This window comes from Coenobita brevimanus, chromosome 101, assembly GCF_032717465.1.
Source record: "Coenobita brevimanus isolate Jiangsu-jjx chromosome 101, ASM3271746v2, whole genome shotgun sequence".
Taxonomy (NCBI): domain Eukaryota; kingdom Metazoa; phylum Arthropoda; class Malacostraca; order Decapoda; family Coenobitidae; genus Coenobita; species Coenobita brevimanus.
In genome coordinates, this window is record NC_137054.1 from 1,459,823 (window position 1) to 1,477,280 (window position 17,458).

General features: G+C 44.0%; 1 protein-coding gene across 1 annotated transcript in view; it reads right to left on the bottom strand.

Annotated features, from left to right (window-relative positions):
- LOC145414881 (carbonic anhydrase-related protein 10-like) overlaps positions 1–17,458 on the bottom strand; it is a 264,234-nt gene that overhangs the window by 139,982 nt on the left and 106,794 nt on the right. The window contains exons 5-6 of the mRNA XM_080284298.1: positions 15,399–15,482; positions 2,189–2,284 (exon numbers count right to left, since the gene is read on the bottom strand). Of these exons, the coding sequence (XP_080140424.1) occupies positions 2,189–2,284; positions 15,399–15,482 (180 nt within the window). The remainder of the gene's footprint in view (positions 1–2,188; positions 2,285–15,398; positions 15,483–17,458) is intronic.

Genomic DNA, 17,458 nt, shown 5'->3' on the forward strand with positions numbered 1-17,458 from the left:
TCTCTCTCTCTCTTTCATTACCTTCTTTTTTCACTGTCTCATTAAGTTCTTGCTTTATGATCTCGTTAATTCTCCTCACGTTACTTTAATTTTCTCACTTTTTATCACACTACCTCTCTCTCTCTCTCTCTCTCTCTCTCTCTCTCTCTCTCTCTCTCTCTCTCTCGCTAACATTAATTTTTCCCTTTTTTTCTCATTACTCCTCTCTCACCGTTTCCTCACTCTCATGCTGCATTCTCGCTTTTAATCTCTCCTCTCTCACTTTCTCTCATCCTCGCTTTTACATTACTTTCTTGCTTTTTTCTCTTTATTCTCACCTATATCATTCCCACGCTTCTCTCACTCTTTCCTTATTCGCTCTCTCTCTCTCTCTCTCTCTCTCTCTCTCTCTCTCTCTCTCTCTCTCTCTCTCGACTACTCGTTTTTCCACCTCCATCCCTGAATATGAATGTGGTGTTAAGAAAATTGAAAGAGCAGAGAGGACGGAGGGAGGGAAGGAAGGAGGGAGGTAGGTAGGCAGGTAGGTATGGAGGGAGGGAGGGTAGGAGGGAGGCAGGCAGGTAGGTAGGTATGGAGGGAAGGAGGGAGGATAGGTAGGTAGATAGATAGGCGGTAGGTAGGTAGGTAGGTATGCAGGGATGTGGGAAGGAGTAAGGAAGGAATGCAAGAAATATGAAGTGTGTCAGAAGGGGATGAGAGGAGGTGAAGAGGCGGAGGGAGAAAGAAAGGAAAGGATTGAGGGGAGGAAGGAGATTGATGAAAATAAAACGAAAAATGAGTGAAGGAAAAAAGGAAGATGGAGAGTACAGGAGGAGGAAAGCAAAGGAAGGAAGGAAGGATGGATGGATGGATGGAAGGAAGGAAAATGGGAAAGAGGGGAAACAAGGAAAAAAGTAAGGTAGAGAGAAAAGAAGGAGAGAGGAAGTAATTGGAGTGGGATGAGGTATGGAGTGAGAGGGAAATTATGAGAGAGAGAGAGAGAGAGAGAGAGAGAGAGAGAGAGAGAGAGAGAGAGAGATCTTGCATGGGGATCAAGGAAGAAGAAATGTTGACAGAATAAGCATCTCTCTCTCTCTCTCTCTCTCTCTCTCTCTCTCGTGTTCTATCTCACATTTTCTCTCACGCGAATATAATATGTTTTCCCACCTCTTACCGCCCTTTGATCTCTTTTATTTTCTCTTTCTCTCATTTCTTTCCCTTTCTTTGTCACATTTTCGCCGTCATCGTTTCTATTTTTATATCTGGGTGCTTAGCCGTCCATTCACTTCTCGCTCTTCTGTCTGTCTATCTATTTATCTATCTGTCTGTCTGTCTGTCTTACGCATGGCCTTTTCAGTCTATATTCCTGTCAGTCTGATTTTGTGTACTTCTGTTTACCTACATTCTACCTACCTACCTACCTACCTACCTGCTAACCTACCATCCTCTTTATCTGTCTTTTCAGTCTATCGATCTGTCTGTGTCTACCCATCTTTCTATCTATCTATCGCTCTAATTTCTCTCATCCTCTGCATCCTTTTCCTTCCTGTCTCCCTCCCTTCGTGTTCTCTCTCTCTCTCTCTCTCTCTCTCTCTCTCTCTCTCTCTCTCTCATGCATTTGATACGTACTGTACTATGTATAAGATACTGCGTGGTGTGTACCCTGAATGGTTTATGTCCTTTGCTTCTGTGCATAACGTGACTGGCAGTGTAACCAGACAACAAAATAGCCTATATGTACCAAGAGTCCACACTAGCACTGGTGCCAGGTCACTCGCTGTACAGGGCCCGAAGGTCTGGAATGAATTGCCTGCTTTAATAACCAATGCCAGTAGCCTACCAGTATTCAAATCTAGGCTGCTGTGTTTTCTTATGGGAGAGAAAAATGTTTTATGACTTGAAATACCTTGGATGCATTTGAAAGATAAAAATCCCAATTGAGATTTTATTTTGCTCTAAATTTGTCTTCATATGTACTGATTTTTCATGTTTTCATTGTACTGTACTTACTATATATCGGAACATGTATCTTTATTAATAACCACTGCTTAGTGGAAATAAAGTTATTTATTTATTTATTTATTTACGCTCTCTCTCTTCACGTGGGTTAATCTCCATCCCCAGAGCCACCTCCCTCACATCTCCCTCCGTCCCTTTTTTCTTTTTCCTCCATCCCCCCCCCTCCTTCCTCTGCGCCTCCTCCACTCACCTGCAGGAGTACGGAGATGGCCACTACCCCGTGAGCCCTGTTCACCGCCTCAGAAAAATTGTTAAACAGCTGGGAGTTGAAGCCATACACTTGGAGCTGAAAAGAAAAAAAATAGACAACTTTTAATATATTACTCTTTTTTTCTGTGCTCGTGTATTTTTGTTATTTAGGGACGGAGGAGATAGATAGATAGATAGATAGATAGATAAATAGATGGGCCAGTTAGTAGATAAAATGGACAGACAGAAAGGCATAGATGGAGTGAGTTTGGTGAGTAGATAGATAGATCGATGAACACACGTATGGATAAAGAGGAAATGGGAGAGAATTGTGTGTGAATTTGCGTGTGGTGGATGATAATGTGTGTGTGTGTGTGTGTGTGTGTGTGTGTGTGTGTGTGTGTGTGTGTGTGTGTGTGTGTGTTAGGTTAGGTCAGACCACGTTGGGTTAGGCTAGGTTAGTTTAGATCTCATTCTTAAATCAAGTGTTATGTTTGTTTTTCTTGGAGGGAACAATTTGCGGGCTCCTGGCCTTTGGTTCCTTCTTCCTTGCATTAAAAAAAATAGTTCGGGTTTCGTAGTCGCTAAATATAATCGTCTGGAGGTAGCAAGAGCAAAACTAAGGGACGCCATGATGAAAGGGTTAAGCTGGACCTGGGTACTTAGTTGTGGGGTCACTTGCAATGTTGGAATATCAGTTGGAATGTTACTAGGAATGTTACTTGGAATGTCATGGTACTGGAGGGGTTACAAATGACCTCACTACCTACTGGCGGGGTCATACAGGGTCATGCGGGGTCAGCTGGAATGTCTGGATGGTGATGCGTGTGAGCTGTGGAGTCATCTGTCATGCAAGGCGGGAGAGCCACGGTATTGAGCAGGTCGATGGGGTCAGGCCAAAGAGCAGAAGTCACTCTTTACTGAGGTCGTTTGGGGTCAGGGTTTACTATTTACTGGTCAGTGTTCATCATCATCATCATCATCATCAGCAGCAGCATCTTCATCGTCATTATTTTAGCCATGTTCACTGAGACCGTTTGGGGTCTGTTCGGGTAATTTTAGGTCACTGTATGGAGGCATTGGGGATTCATTTTAGAACAGTTCGCTGGGGTTATTTTAGATCATTTTCGGGTCATTTAAAGTCATTTGGGGTCATTTTGAGGGTAACTGAGCTCACCTCTGGGGTCATTTAGGGTCATAGTTAAATTGGGGTCACTCTTAGGTCTTGAAGTCACAGGAGAGACCACTGAAATCACTTGGTCAGAAGGGGGCCACAACTTTCCGGGGTCACTAGGTCTTGGGGTCGCAAAGGAGGTCACAGGAGAGGTCACTGAATATCTTGGGTCACAGGCCAGGTTGCCGGGGTGGAGTTCAGTGACATGAGGTGGAGGTGGGGGAGGGAGGGACTTGAAGTGTGGCCGGGAAATGCGTGTATCGTGCTCTGAATACTGGAACGCTGGACAAAGGCTGCAAAATGTAACAAAAGAGCTGAGAATAACACAGCCATTGCATCAGGGAGTATCAGTGTCACAATACCAGTCAGTCGCAAAATATCAGTGAGAAAATATCAGTTACAAAATATGAGTGTCAGAAAATATCAGTCACATATTATCAGTGTCGCAAAATATCAGACAGCAAATACCAGACACCAAAAAGTCAGTCATACCACACAGTATCACAGTCGAAAAATACCGGAGTCACAGTTTATACATCACCTAAAATACCAGTCACAATATACCACCTAAAATACCACAGTCACAATATATCACCTAAAATACCAGGGCCATAATATATCACTCAAAATACCACCGCCACAATATCGAAGATATCAGAATTCAGAATCACATAGTATTACAGGCACAAAAATATTATCACAGCTTCTCAATTTAGTAGTTGACAGAAGCACACTTTAAGAATCACGAATATTAGCTTTAAAAAATACATAAAACACTTGGATATGAAATTATTGTTTTATTGGGCTTTGTCTTAATGCATTACTTCATTTTAGGATCTCGTATTAACATCATCTTAATCATTTATGTATGCCCTATATTTCCCTCTTCTACAATTGACGTTTATAATTATCTCGGTTAATTTTCAGTATATATATATATATATATATATATATATATATATATATATATATATATATATATATATATATATATATATATATATATATATATATATATATATAAGATTATCATGTAGACAAATTGTATATAGGATGTTTTTTTTTAAATATTTATTGAGTTCGCATTCGCCTTTACATTACATCTCAGTATATTTACAATTTACACGCAGCATTTTTACTACTATAATTACGTTTTATTTTTTAACTTCCCCCATTCATCGCCACCCAGAGCCACCAAGCAATTGCATAAATAAATAACGAGCAACAAGAGGTGCAAGAAAGCAACTGAGAGAGCCATTGCTTCATTCGGCTTCATTGACGGGATCCGAACAGACCCGAACCCCCAACCGAGACGGACCCTCCAACATGGGTGTATTGATCTGGGACTGGACATGTATCGTTTATGCATGGCTGGGGTCTTTGTGTATCAGAGAGAGAGAGAGAGAGAGAGATTTTGTGACGATAAAATAGCGTTTCATTGTAAGAGAACTGACCAAAACATAAAGAGAGAGAGAGAGAGAGACAGAGAGAGAGAGAGAGAGAGAGAGAGAGAGAGAGTGAGTCCCAAAACCGTACTTCTTTTTTCTACCTGACAAATTTCAATGCATATTTAATACATTTTTTCCAGATTATCACAAAAAAAGGAAAAACCACGAAAAAAATCCAAAAAAGAATGAGAATAAATTAAATCGGAAAAAAATGTGTTGAGTAAATTATATCCCAAGGTAAAGGTTGTGCCTTGATGTCAATTTGTTTTTTCTCTTTTTTGTGATTTTAAACTTACTGCTTTATTGTCTCATTATTATTATTATTATTATTATTATTATTATTATTATTATTATTATTTTTTTTTTTCTCTGTTCTTCCTCCTTCAGCATCGTCTTTTTTATTTTATTGGTGTCTCTCTCTCTCTCTCTCTCTCTCTCTCTCTCTCTCTCTCGGGAACTTGCTCAGCTGTTTACTCTATCAATTTAATGAGTGTCATTTATACATAACGTTGTGTATTATTGCCATCCTTGCTTAGAGAGAGAGAGAGAGACGAAAAGTAATCTTGGAGACCTGAAATATTACGAATGTTACAAAATTATAATGTGGCTCATTTGCATATGGGTGTTAAAATTTGGTGGCTGCCTACCTGAATGTGTGATGAGAGAGAGAGAGAGAGAGAGAGAGAGAGTGGGGTGAGAGAGTGAGTTAAGAGTAGCCATTAATAAATACGATACCTGAAATACATGGTCTCTCTCTCTCTCTCTCTCTCTCTCTCTCTCTCTCTCTCTCTCTCTCTCTCTCTCTCTCTCTCTCTCTCTCAATATTAGCGTGATAAACCCTTCCCGCTCCCCTCCTCTCCCCCCTCTCCCTTCCTCTTTTTTTCTTCCCCGACACCTCTCTATCTCTCCCCTCCCCTTTTTATGATCCTCACGTTTCATCCCTCTCCTTTCCCTCACCTCCACTTCCCTCCTACCCTCACCTCTCCATACCCCTCACCTCGCCTTCCCCTTCTCCTCATCCGCTCTTCCTACCCCTCACTTCATCCAAACTCCCTTTCCCCACCTCTCCACTCCTCTCTCCTTCCGCTTTCCACCACTTCTGTCTCCCTCTCCCTGCCTCTCCCTGCCTCTCATCTCCCTCTCTCCACTTCTCTCCACTCCATCTCTCCTTCCGTCCCCTCTTACCCTTCCCCTCCCTTTCCCTCTTCTCCTCTCCCCACCCTCTTTCCCACCTCTCACCTCCCTGTCTCCACTTTTGTCCCCTCTTCCTCTCCTCCCAACCCCTCGTCTCCTCACCCCTATCCACCTCTCCCCGCCCTCTTCTCTCCCTCTCCTCCCTCTCCCTCCCCCTCTTCCCTCCTCGTAACCTTGCTGCTGTCAATACACCTTCCCTTTACGACCCACTTCACTATTTTCATCAGGTCTCCAATAAAAGTGCCGTGTGGAGGAAGGAATAAAGACTAGCATTTTCTAACACGAGAATAATAATGTTCTTGTTGGGTTGATGATGATGATGATGATGATGATGATGATGGTGGTGGTGGTGGTGGTGGTGGTGGTGGTGGTGGTGGTTTTGATGATGGTGATGATGATAGCGATGATGATGATGGTGGTGGTGGTGGTGATGATGATGATGATGATGGTGGTGGTGGTGGTGGTGATGGTGATGATGGTAATGCCAGTACTGGTGGTGGTGGTGACAGTGTTGATGACGATAAAAATAAGAATGATAAAAAATTACCCTGATGCAAATTTGATAAAGACGATGATAACAGTTTTGACAGTAAACGATGATGTCATATGTCGTGACTTCTAAAAAAATTCCATAGATAAATTTTTAAACGATTCCTTGACCTCTGAATAAATTACGTAGCAGTAAGTGAAGAAAGGATTATTGGATAGTTAAAATTGTAGATGTCGCGTCTTGAGAGAGAGAGAGAGAGAGAGAGAGAGAGAGAGAGAGAGTATCGGCGAGCAACTTCCCAACTATAATTCTTTCACGTTAACTTGGCTCAGATTTTCGCCCCTTTACAGCTTAGTTCACGTAGCTCAGTGGCTGTAAAGGACAACACTGCGGCTCTACATCCTTTCTATGGGTGATTTTCGGGACCTGCATAGTTTTCTGTCTTTAATCGTTTGTTGCAGCTCAGAGGTCAAGATGGAATGATGGAAGTTTTAGGCCAGGTTAAAGTAAAAAGAGCATAGTATGTTAGACTTCCATGCTTGTATATCATAGGCTGTTTCAGAGTACTCAGTAGATAGAATGGTCAAACGTTACTCAGAATATAATCCTAATGTGCACGTCTTGAAAATTGTACACAGTTTTTTCTTTTGTTTTTCATGCGTTGGAGAGAAATTCAAAGCTCGGTTTCAAAATCAAAACCTTATTTTTAGGAAGGGCATGAACCAGTGTCAAATTATAATACTAAGCTGAGACATACTTGTGCTCTAGAATGATATATATCTTGCGTTTTCATTCTATATATCTTGCGTTTTCATTCTTTCCCCAATCCTACGAGCGTGGGGGAAGCTCTTTCTCCTCGCTCTCTCCCCTGCGTCATCGAATCTTGCAATCTCCAACTCAGAAATCTTGGAGCTACCGTTGGATAATTTTATTCAACTTGTATGCTAAAATATTATATCCAAATGCGTGGCTGCAGCTCTGTATCCTCTATCCTCTGCGCCCTCTGCCTCTCTCTCGCCCCATCCAATCATCCAATCTCCATGTCTTAAACCTTGCGGGGACCGTCAAATAATTCCATTCAGCATTCGTGTGATTAATATCTTACGTTTACAGTCTTCCTTAATCTTACAGGCCTGGTTGTAGGTGTCTTTCCTCTGCTCCGTTTCCCCCGCCTCATCCAATCTTGCTGTCTCCACTCCAAGTATTTGTGTTGAACAATATTTTACCTGGTACACGTATGATTTATCTCTTACGTTTATATTCTTCCCCCAGTCTTACAAGCGTGGGTGTAGCTCTCTCTCCCCCTTCTCCCCCGCCCCCCATCCAATCTTGCAGCCTCTCAGTCCTCAAAACTTTGTAATTGGTGGGTAAAACTCGTGACTGAATTAGAGGGAGTTGCCTGCCACTTGCCTGCCACGGGTTATGATGCCTTCCTCGCCCTTCTCGCTTTTACGTGTGTGTGTGTGTGTGTGTGTGTGTGTGTGTGTGTGTGTGTGTGTGTGTGTGTGTGTGGTGTTTGTGGATACGTTTGGGTGTTTTTTGTGGAGTTGTGGCTGCATTCTTTGTTTTTGTTGTTGTGGGTTTGTTCTTTGTGTTTTTGTGGAGCTTTGAGTGGGTTCTTTGTGTTGCTGTTGTTGTGGTTGTGTTGCTCTTATTTGTGGATGTATTTTTAATGTCTTTTGTGTAGGTGTGTTGTGTGTGTGTGTGTGTGTGTGTGTGTGTGTGTGTGTGTGTGTGGAACCATGACTGTTTTTGTGTGCCTGTGGAGAGTTTGTGGATGCGTTTGGGTGTCTTTGTCGAGTCGAAGGTGTGTGTGTCTTAAAAGCATTGTCCTTGAGATGTGCTTTTTTTTTTTTTTTTTTTTTTTTTTTTGCTATCTAGTTGCTTCTCTCCAGTTATGGGTAAGTGTTGTGCTTCATCCATATTTTTTTTTCTTTGAGAGAGAGAGAGAGAGAGGAGGGGAGTGAGGGTGGGAGGAGTCTCTCTCTCTCTCTCTCTCTCTCTCTCTCTCTCTCTGAGTTCATTATGATACACCCCCTGTTATCACCACCCTGTCATTATCATCACTCTTATCACCTCAATGTTTGTTATCAAATTAGCTGATAAAAAAAAAGTAAATAAATAAATGGTCACTCATGCATCGCCACTTCCATTCACCACACCCATTCATCACCACAACCCTTTCAGCCCGAGAACGTTATTTTCATCTTATTCTTACTATTTCCTGCTTGGTTTATTTTGGGAGCAGGAGTGGTTGCATAGAGCCCTTGATAAACCCTTCACTTTACCCTGAAAAAGAATCCTTGACCCTTTCCAGCTTGGATAAATTTCACTAGTAACCAAGGAGACTCATTCCTACCTCATAAGTAACGCTCAGTGAATTTCCCGCAACCAGGACTAGAAACACATCTGGCGGTATTTTGCGTGTTTCGGGGACGGCTCATCCTGCGGGTCTGGGCCTTGGTGTGGCAGTGGAAGTAAGAGATGAGTAAATGATCTGAGCCAGACATTGATAACGCCAGCCGTCCCCGGAACACGCGAGAAATTGCCAAGCGGGGTGCAAAGGAAGACTTTTATATGAACCACCCTGAATAAGTACGTCCTCGTGTTGAAGAGGTTAATCACTGCCATCAATCACCTTCTTAATTAACCATCCCGCAGCATACACTCATCACTTCGCCACACACACACACACACACACACACACACACACACACACACACACACACACACACACACACACACACGACACCCCTTCCCGAGCTACCACGAACAAACCAGCACCTTTATTTTTTTTAACTTTTTTTTTGGTCCCCCTCTCCATACAGTTGTAGAAAAATACCAATTATTGCCCTGGCTCTGTGATATATATGATGGCCAGGCTGACATTTTTCATTACTCGCGTGTCGCTGTTTTGTCAGAGCAGTGATGAATGACCGGACCGAGGTGTATGATAATAATGAATAATATAGTGTTTTTTTTGTGTGTGTGTGGGGGAGGTTTGCGTTTGTGTGTGTGGGTTTGTGTGAGTAGAATGGTGTGTGTGTGGGGAGGGTTTTGTGTGTGTGTGTGTGTGTGTGTGTGTGTGTGTGTGTGTGTGTGTGTGTTTTGTATTCGCACAGGACTCCTTAAACGTGTGTGTATGTATGTCTGTATGTGTGCGCGTGTACGTGTGTATATGTATAACTGTGTGTGTATGCGCGTGTATAATATTCGCACGCAAGGCTCTTTAAACGTATATGTTTCCGGGCCAAGCATATAAATCCCATGCAATTTAATATCCCTAAGTATATTGAGGCCTTCTTGGTTTTCTAACTGTGCCCCATCTTTTGCTTGCGGGTCTGTGCATAAGCGGCTCTTGTGGGACTTGTGAGTAAACGTTGCCGTGTGTGTGAGAGGGAAATTCTGGCGCTGGCAAGGTGATTTTAGTTACCCTCCCTTCCCCACCGACATTACGTTTTCTCTTCCCTCCCTCTCTTCTTCTTCCTCTCTCACCTTCCTTTCACTTTCCGTTCTTCTCTTCTTTCACCTCTTTGCTCCTTTCTCTCTCATTTTCTTTCTCCCTTCCCGCCTCTTGTTCGCCGTTTCTACCGTCCATTTCTTCCTTTTCCTGTCCTTTCCCCTCTTCCCTTCATCTCTTCTTTCCTATCTTCCCTCATACACCCCCTCCCCTGTTTCCCTCTTCCATTCCTACTCTCCTTTCCCTTTTCCATTCATTCCCTCCTTTCTTTTCCATCCTCCTGTCTCATTTCCTTTCTCCTTTTCCTCAGCCCAACCTGGTCTCCATCTCACCCTCCCTAATTCCTCCCTCTCCAACCACACATTTTTTTTCGTCCCATCTCTCTCTCTCTCTCCCTCACTCTGCATTGCTTTTCCCATGTCCCGTCTCCGTCTCTCCCTCTCCTTATTCCTCTCTCTCCAGCCACTTTTTTCTCTCCAATCCCTCTCCCCTCCCTGCTCCACCTCCTCCACCGCACTGAAGGTAAGAGAGCTGCAGGAGACTGATTTGTGGTGTCAGATGTCACAGCGAGTTCTGACGAGGGGGGGGTGACTCTCTCAGACCTGTTGCTTCGAGTCACAGTGTCGCGGGTCAGGTGGATTTCAGGTGCGGCGCAAGATGGCTACATTTTTGGTGTCGAAATGGATGCAGGTAAAACTGAAATTCATCTTGAAGTCTGGGTGAAATCCTTGCCTGAAGTGAGAGTGGGTTACATTTGAGGGTCGAAGGATGAAGAGAAACTGAAATTAATCATGAAATATAGTAAAAATATTGGTAGAAGTACGAATATAATGTGAGTGGGTTTGTATTTGCAAGTCACGTGGTTCTGAGAAGGTGATAAGCAATGTGGTTATATTTGTGGTGTCGAAAAGGCTGTAAATAAAACTTAAATTAATCTTCAAATATAATGAAATTGTTGCTGGAAGTGTGTGATTGGTTTTGGAGTTTGGTGGGGGTCATGTGTCTTTGAGAAGATGGAAAGGAGGATGGTTTCATTTCGGCTGTGGAAGGAAAGTAAAGGTAGTTTTATTTTTGCTGTCGAATGAAAGCAGAGATGGTTACACTTTGGTGGTTAGAGGATGCAAAGAAACCCTTGAGCTTGTTTGGTACTTGAAAATTTTATATCTTTGCTTGCTGGAACCTTCTAATATTCATTCGAGGTTACATGGTGCTTTGGGGAAACTTATCAAAATATCTATAGTTCAGTCACTTGAACCTGGCTGAGATTTTCCTCCTTTTGTTGCCTCTTTCCCGTAGCTCAGTGGCAGAATAAGACAATATTACGCCTCTACATCCTTACCACAGCACTTCTTCATGATTATCACCATACTCTAGTGTAAGTCTCTTGCTATAGCTCAGCATTGAAGACGGGGAGATGACAATTTTACGCCAAGTTGGAGTAAACGGAGTATAGAAAATCTGGGCCACGTATTAAATCACTTATCACGCGAGTCTCCGAAAATCATATCTCCATCCCACAGCATTAAAAAAAAAAGTCCAAAATCAATAAACTCAAAATTTCCAAGCCTTCAGAATTCCAGGCGGTACATCTCACAGCAAAATCGTCGAGGGTAAAAAGTTAACTTGGGCGATGTGGGGGTCTTGGGGGGTTGGGAACAGAGGCGCAGCGGGTTGCAAAAGGGTGCAATACAAATGATGATCGCCTTGCATTCTCACCGCTTTCTAAGAGGGTGTATATGCAAGTCACGAAGAAACCTCCCCCCTCCTCTCTCTCTCTCTCTCTCTCTCTCTCTCTCTCTCTCTCTCTCTCTCTCTCTCTCTCTCTCTCTCTCTCTCTCTCTCTCTCTCTCTCTCTCTCTCTCTCTCTCTCTCTCTCAGTCTTTTATATCCCCGTGGGGCGTACGTGGGAAGCCTACAAAACATCTCCCTCCGAACTGCTTTGCGGGGAAGATCTGGGGAGAAGAAAGAGGAGGAAAGAAAAATCGGGGAAATTTCTTGTTGATTGAGCGGTCTGGCTGGTTGAGGTAATGGCACACGTATATACTCCCCCTCTCCTCCCCTTCCCCCCACTTTCCTCCCCTCCCTTCCTCTGTCTCTCTTCCTCCTCTCCTCCACCTCTCCCCCTCCCCCACTGCCCTCCCCTGCTTTCCCTCAGTCTCTCTTCCTCCTCCCCTCCACCTCTCTCCCCCATCACCTGCTATACCGTTCTCTCTTCCTTTCCTTCTCCCTTCCCCTTCTTCTCCCTTCCCCTCCCTCTCCCTGTCCTCCCTCTCCGCGATTATGTTCCCCTGCTTTCTCTTTCTCTTTTCTTTTACCTCTCCTCTCCTTCTTTCCTTTTTCCTTCCTCCCTCACTCTCTTCCTCCTCTCCCTCTTTATTCCCTTCTCATTCACTTCCACAGCCATTTGTCCCTTTTATCTCACTTTCCTTCTCCAATTCTCCCTACTTTTCCTTCCCTTACTCCTGGAATCTACGTATTCTTCATTTTCCCCTTCCCTTCCTACCCCTCTTCCCTTCCTACCCCTCTTCCCTTCCTACCCCTCTTCCCCATTCCTTCGACCTCCATTCCCTTCACCTCCTCTTCCCTTCCTCCCCTTCCCTTCATTTCTCTCTGCCTATCCCCCTTCACCCTCAAAACCAAAAAATGAATTCAGTTTTGCATTCTGCCGCTCCTTTCACCCCGCCCCACCACACTCCCGCACACCTCCACCCTCACCCTTGCGTACCCACCACCTTCGCCCTCATCCCCGCCCTCCTGTGCACCATGCTGGTTTAGGACGGCCTCAGAGCTCCATCACACCCACATTACCATACAGAGAGAGAGAGAGAGAGAGAGAGAGAGGGGAGGAGAGAGAGAGAGATGGCTGTCTGGCTGGGTGGAGGGATGGGAAGTAGGGTTGGTTGTAGAATGAACGATGAAACCATTTTTTCCCAAAACCATTTTTCCCCACTACCCAGGTCACCTACGCAAGCTGAACCTTTATCATCCCTGATTCATAAAGCTTAAAAGGGTCTCTGGAATAACAAGCTTAACCTACAATATAAGCTTGAAGAGAATAAATCAGAGTAAATCAACCCCTTCAAGCTCGATTATAAAAAAAAAATATATATAAGAATGAAGGGAATCAGTTAAGTCCTTCCACTTCATTTAAATACCAAAATTATAAGCTTGAACTGTGCATATTAACTCCAACTCTAATTTAACACTAAAGTGAAATAGTGTGCTGTGAAGGGTTAAGGAGTGAGAGTGGCAAAGGAAACAGACCTGATCCTATTTATGAACGCCAGAGGCGCTTGGAATGCAAGCTTGAACGATTTTCTTGCAAGTTTTTTCTTCCCTTGGGTTGAAATGGTTCTGAGAGAGAGAGAGAGAGAGAGAGAGAGAGAGAGAGAGAGAGAAATGCAAGTAGTAAAAGGAGGCAGGTGGAGAGAGGTAGGATAGTAAAAGTCAAACCGACAGGCAGAGAGAGAAAGAGAGACAGACAGACAGACAGACAGAGACAGAGACAGACAGACAGACAGACAGACAGACAGACAGACAAACCCCAGAGTGCATCGATTTCAAGCGCACATAAAACCACATTAAGGCACTTTCCCTGCCCGAGTCGGACAGAGGGTAATATATAAACATCATATAAACATCAATATATGAACATCAAAGCCTCAACCCTCAACACAGTCACATAAACAACACGTGTGCCTAATACTTCCCACAAAATTGTCTTCGTTTTGCTTGCCTGAGTTCGATCTTTCATATTTTTGTGTCAGAATTTGGTCACATTTTTTTTATTTTGACAGCTGGGGGTCAGAGAGAGAGAGAGAGGGGGAAAGAGACAATTCCTTTAGACGCATTTAATCAGGTCGAGAAGGCTGTCTCATTCTAAAAGGGGGTAAATTAAAACTTGATATATGGCAAGCAATTAAAGAAAATCTCAAGCTGATTAATTTCATACCATAATAACAAAATAAAATAGAGCAACTATACTGAAGTGGGTTAGAAAAAAAATATAGTTTCGTTACAGTATATAAAAAATTTTCGTTCTGTATTTCAAAATGTAAACCATGGTATGACTGACGATTTTTTTTTTTTAGGGGGGGCTTGGCTATATAATCCCCAGAAATCCTGCCTGGCTGATTTTTAGGAGTCTGTCTCATAAAGGAGTATTGCCGGCTCTCTGACTTGCATGAACGAAAAAAAGATGAAAAAATGAAAAAAAAAAAAAAAAAAAGATGCCGGAACGCAAGCACAGTCCTACCTTAGAAAAACAGATAAAAAATAGTTTCCGTGCTTTCAGAGTTGGATTATCGCGACCCTTAACTAGAGAGAGAGAGAGAGAGAGAGAGAGAGAGAGAGGGAGAGAGAGAGAGACGTGATTTACATTTGGAACGTGGGGTTAATGTTCGCTGGTTTTCTGGGTCTTATTTTTCTAGGCTTGGTTGGTTAGAGGTGTGTGTGTGTGTGTGTGTGTGTGTGTGTGTGTGTGTGTGTGTGTGTGTGTGTGTGTGTGTGTGTGTGTGTGTGTGTGTGTGTGTGTGTGTGTGTGTGTGTGTGTGTGTGTGAGAGAGAGAGAGAGAGAGGGGGGGGGAGTTGCGTAGAGTGGATATTAACTTACTATTTCGTCCTTTTTATGGTATTTCTCTCCATAGATTATTATATGAAATAAATGAGTGCGTGAGAAAGGGAGTTGTGGGTTAGGTAGGAAGACGTCGGTGAGGCAGGGAAGATGTGTGTAGAGGAGGAGGTGTGGGTGAGGCAGGGCGAAGTAAGGGTGAAGCAGGATGAGGGAGGGCGAGGTGAAAGGTGGGTCAGTGAAGGGAAGGTAAGGAAGGTGTGGGAAAAACAGGACAAGGCGAGGCAGGGGTGTGGCTAGGGTGTTAGGCAGGGGAGGTGTGAGTGAGGCAGGTCAGGGATGGAACAGGGGAAGGAGAATGGTGAGGCAAGGATGAGGCAGGAGTTAAGGTTTGGGGTGAGGCAACGGTGAGGGAAAAGTGAGGCAAAGGTGAGGCAAGGATAGGGCAGGGGGTGAGGCTGGACAAGGGTGAGGTAGGGGATGTGTGGATGAGGCAGGATGAAGCAGGAGTGAGGCAGGGGTGAGGCAAGGAGCTCAGTGCCGTGTTTGCGTTCGTGCCCGTCAAGTGGGGGAAGGCTGGCGCTGGAATCCCGTAAATCCACGCGTCTGGCTCTCGGCTCCACCAAATTGTGAGAGAGAAAGCCAGCTCTACCATCTGTCTCCCTCTGGCAGTTGGCTTGTCTGTCTCTGCTTTTCTTACTCATATACTTCCCTTTCAGGCTTGGATCTGCTTCTGAATTCTTGTGTTCCTGGACGATTCTCTCTCTCTCTCTCTCTCTCTCTCTCTCTCTCTCTCTCTCTCTCTCTCTCTCTCTCTCTCTCTCTCTCTATCTATCTCTCTCTCTATCTATCTATCTATCTACCTGTCTGCTCACCTCGGCGGGGAATGCAGTGCCGTTGACGGTGTGTTCGGAGCCGATGTGGTTTTTGTCGCCGAAGTGTAGCTGAACATGGCTGACCTGAGGGCAAGGGATACGAAATTAGGTCAGTGAAGGTTAGGTCAGGTCATGTGTAGGGGTCAGTATCAGTATCCATAACATATAATCAACTACGAAATAATATATGTTAAAAAAAAGAAAAAAACATCATCATCATCATCATCATCATCACCATCATCCCCCCCAACAGAATCACCATCACTGTCATCATCCGCTGTCGTCATTATTAACAAAATATGTATCATCGTCATCATTATCGCTATCATTTTCATCGCCATCGTTGTCTTCATCATCAGCTTCAGCATCAACACTGTTTCCATCGGCATATTCACCATATTTCATCTTCATCTTCAACACTATCATCATCATCACCATCACCACCACTCCGCACCGAACACCCTACGTTATCCTAAGCCTTATTATATTTGCCGGGCGAGTTAATAAACTTACTAAGACAATCATTTCAAACTTGGCGGCAGTCTGGTCCTGATGGAAGCACCGCCTGTCTCCACCTCCCCTCCATTATCTTAGAATGAACTCCTTGGATGCGATATACCAACACTGGATTTTATTTTGTCACACGGCCGGTGATTTTTCATACCTGGAATAACCTACCTGAACGAAAAGGTTAAAATTTGTCGATTTACGTTTTGACAGTGGATTAAAAACTTTGAATTACCGTATATTTCATAATGACTGTTCTGGTAGATTTTTGGTCAGAGAAGAATGAGTAAATCTGCCACAGTTCGGATTGATGGCCAGAGGTTTCTTAATGTAAAAATGTTGCCAGAGACATAGGGTGTTCTGTGACTCACTTGATCTGGACTGGCAGACTGGCTTCGAGCACTTCTATACCCTGCCTTTCCATGCTTCACAAATAGGTAAAAAAAAGGAAAGAGAGATCAAAAGGGACTGGGTACTGCCTACATTTTCGTGTTTTAAAGATACTAACACCTAAAGATTTTATTTAACTCATAGAATTCCACGAGAAACACCCGCAGGAGGGCCAACTAAGCCCCTGAAGAGGCCGAGTGAGATATACGCAAGATTCGAGGCTTCACCGCGCGTCTCGAAGCTTCAGGACGCGCCACTCACCCCCGACTCCAACCCCATCCTGCTCCCGGGGCGACATTATGATGCAGAAGGAATATATTATCGCGCTTATTAGAGTGTTTACCCGTCATAGCCAGAGCCGTAAGGGGGCCGTTGAGTTGGTAATGAGGCTTAACGAGGGTAATGAGCACAACTCAGCGGGAGGAGGCGTAGGAGTCACCCGCCCGTGTCAAAGCTTACCTAATCTCCCTTCACTCTCTCTCTCTCTCTCTCTCTCTCTCTCTCTCTCTCTCTCTCACACACACACACACACACACACACACACACACACACACTCGTATCTGTCTGTTTAATATTCAACCGTCCAAACACGTTCCATCATCAAAATTACCTATGTTTGTGGCTAAATTGATACAAACACAAGAATATATCCCAAAATTACAGAACGATTTGCAGCCGTCGAAGGCCCCTCAGTCCTTCCTTTCCATTCCACCAGTACGCCTGCCACCATTACCAAAACACTCACCAGTCCTAAGTAATCACCGAATCGATACCGCTGGGACGAAATCACGAGGGAGGACTTTCGGTAGATAGGGCAATTGGCTGGTTGACGAAGGCTCAGAAGGAGGGGGGTTTTTCCTGGAGTGATTTTCGAAGGTATGCTGTCAACACTTCCCCTGCTTCATCAATACCAGCGAGACAAAATTTAGGAAAGTAACGTAATGGCGAGAGACTGGCGAAAGCACGATAGGAGTTGGATTCCTCTAGAGTCGTATCATCAGTGGCTGGCAGAGTGCAGGAGAGAGAGAGAGAGAGAGAGAGAGAGAGAGAGAGAGAGAGAGAGAGAGAGAGAGAGAACTATAAACAGTGTCAGAAAATAAATAAGAATACGTCAGGCGAGAAGGCTGAGCGGGGGTGAGGCTGGGGTTGGCACATTACCACTG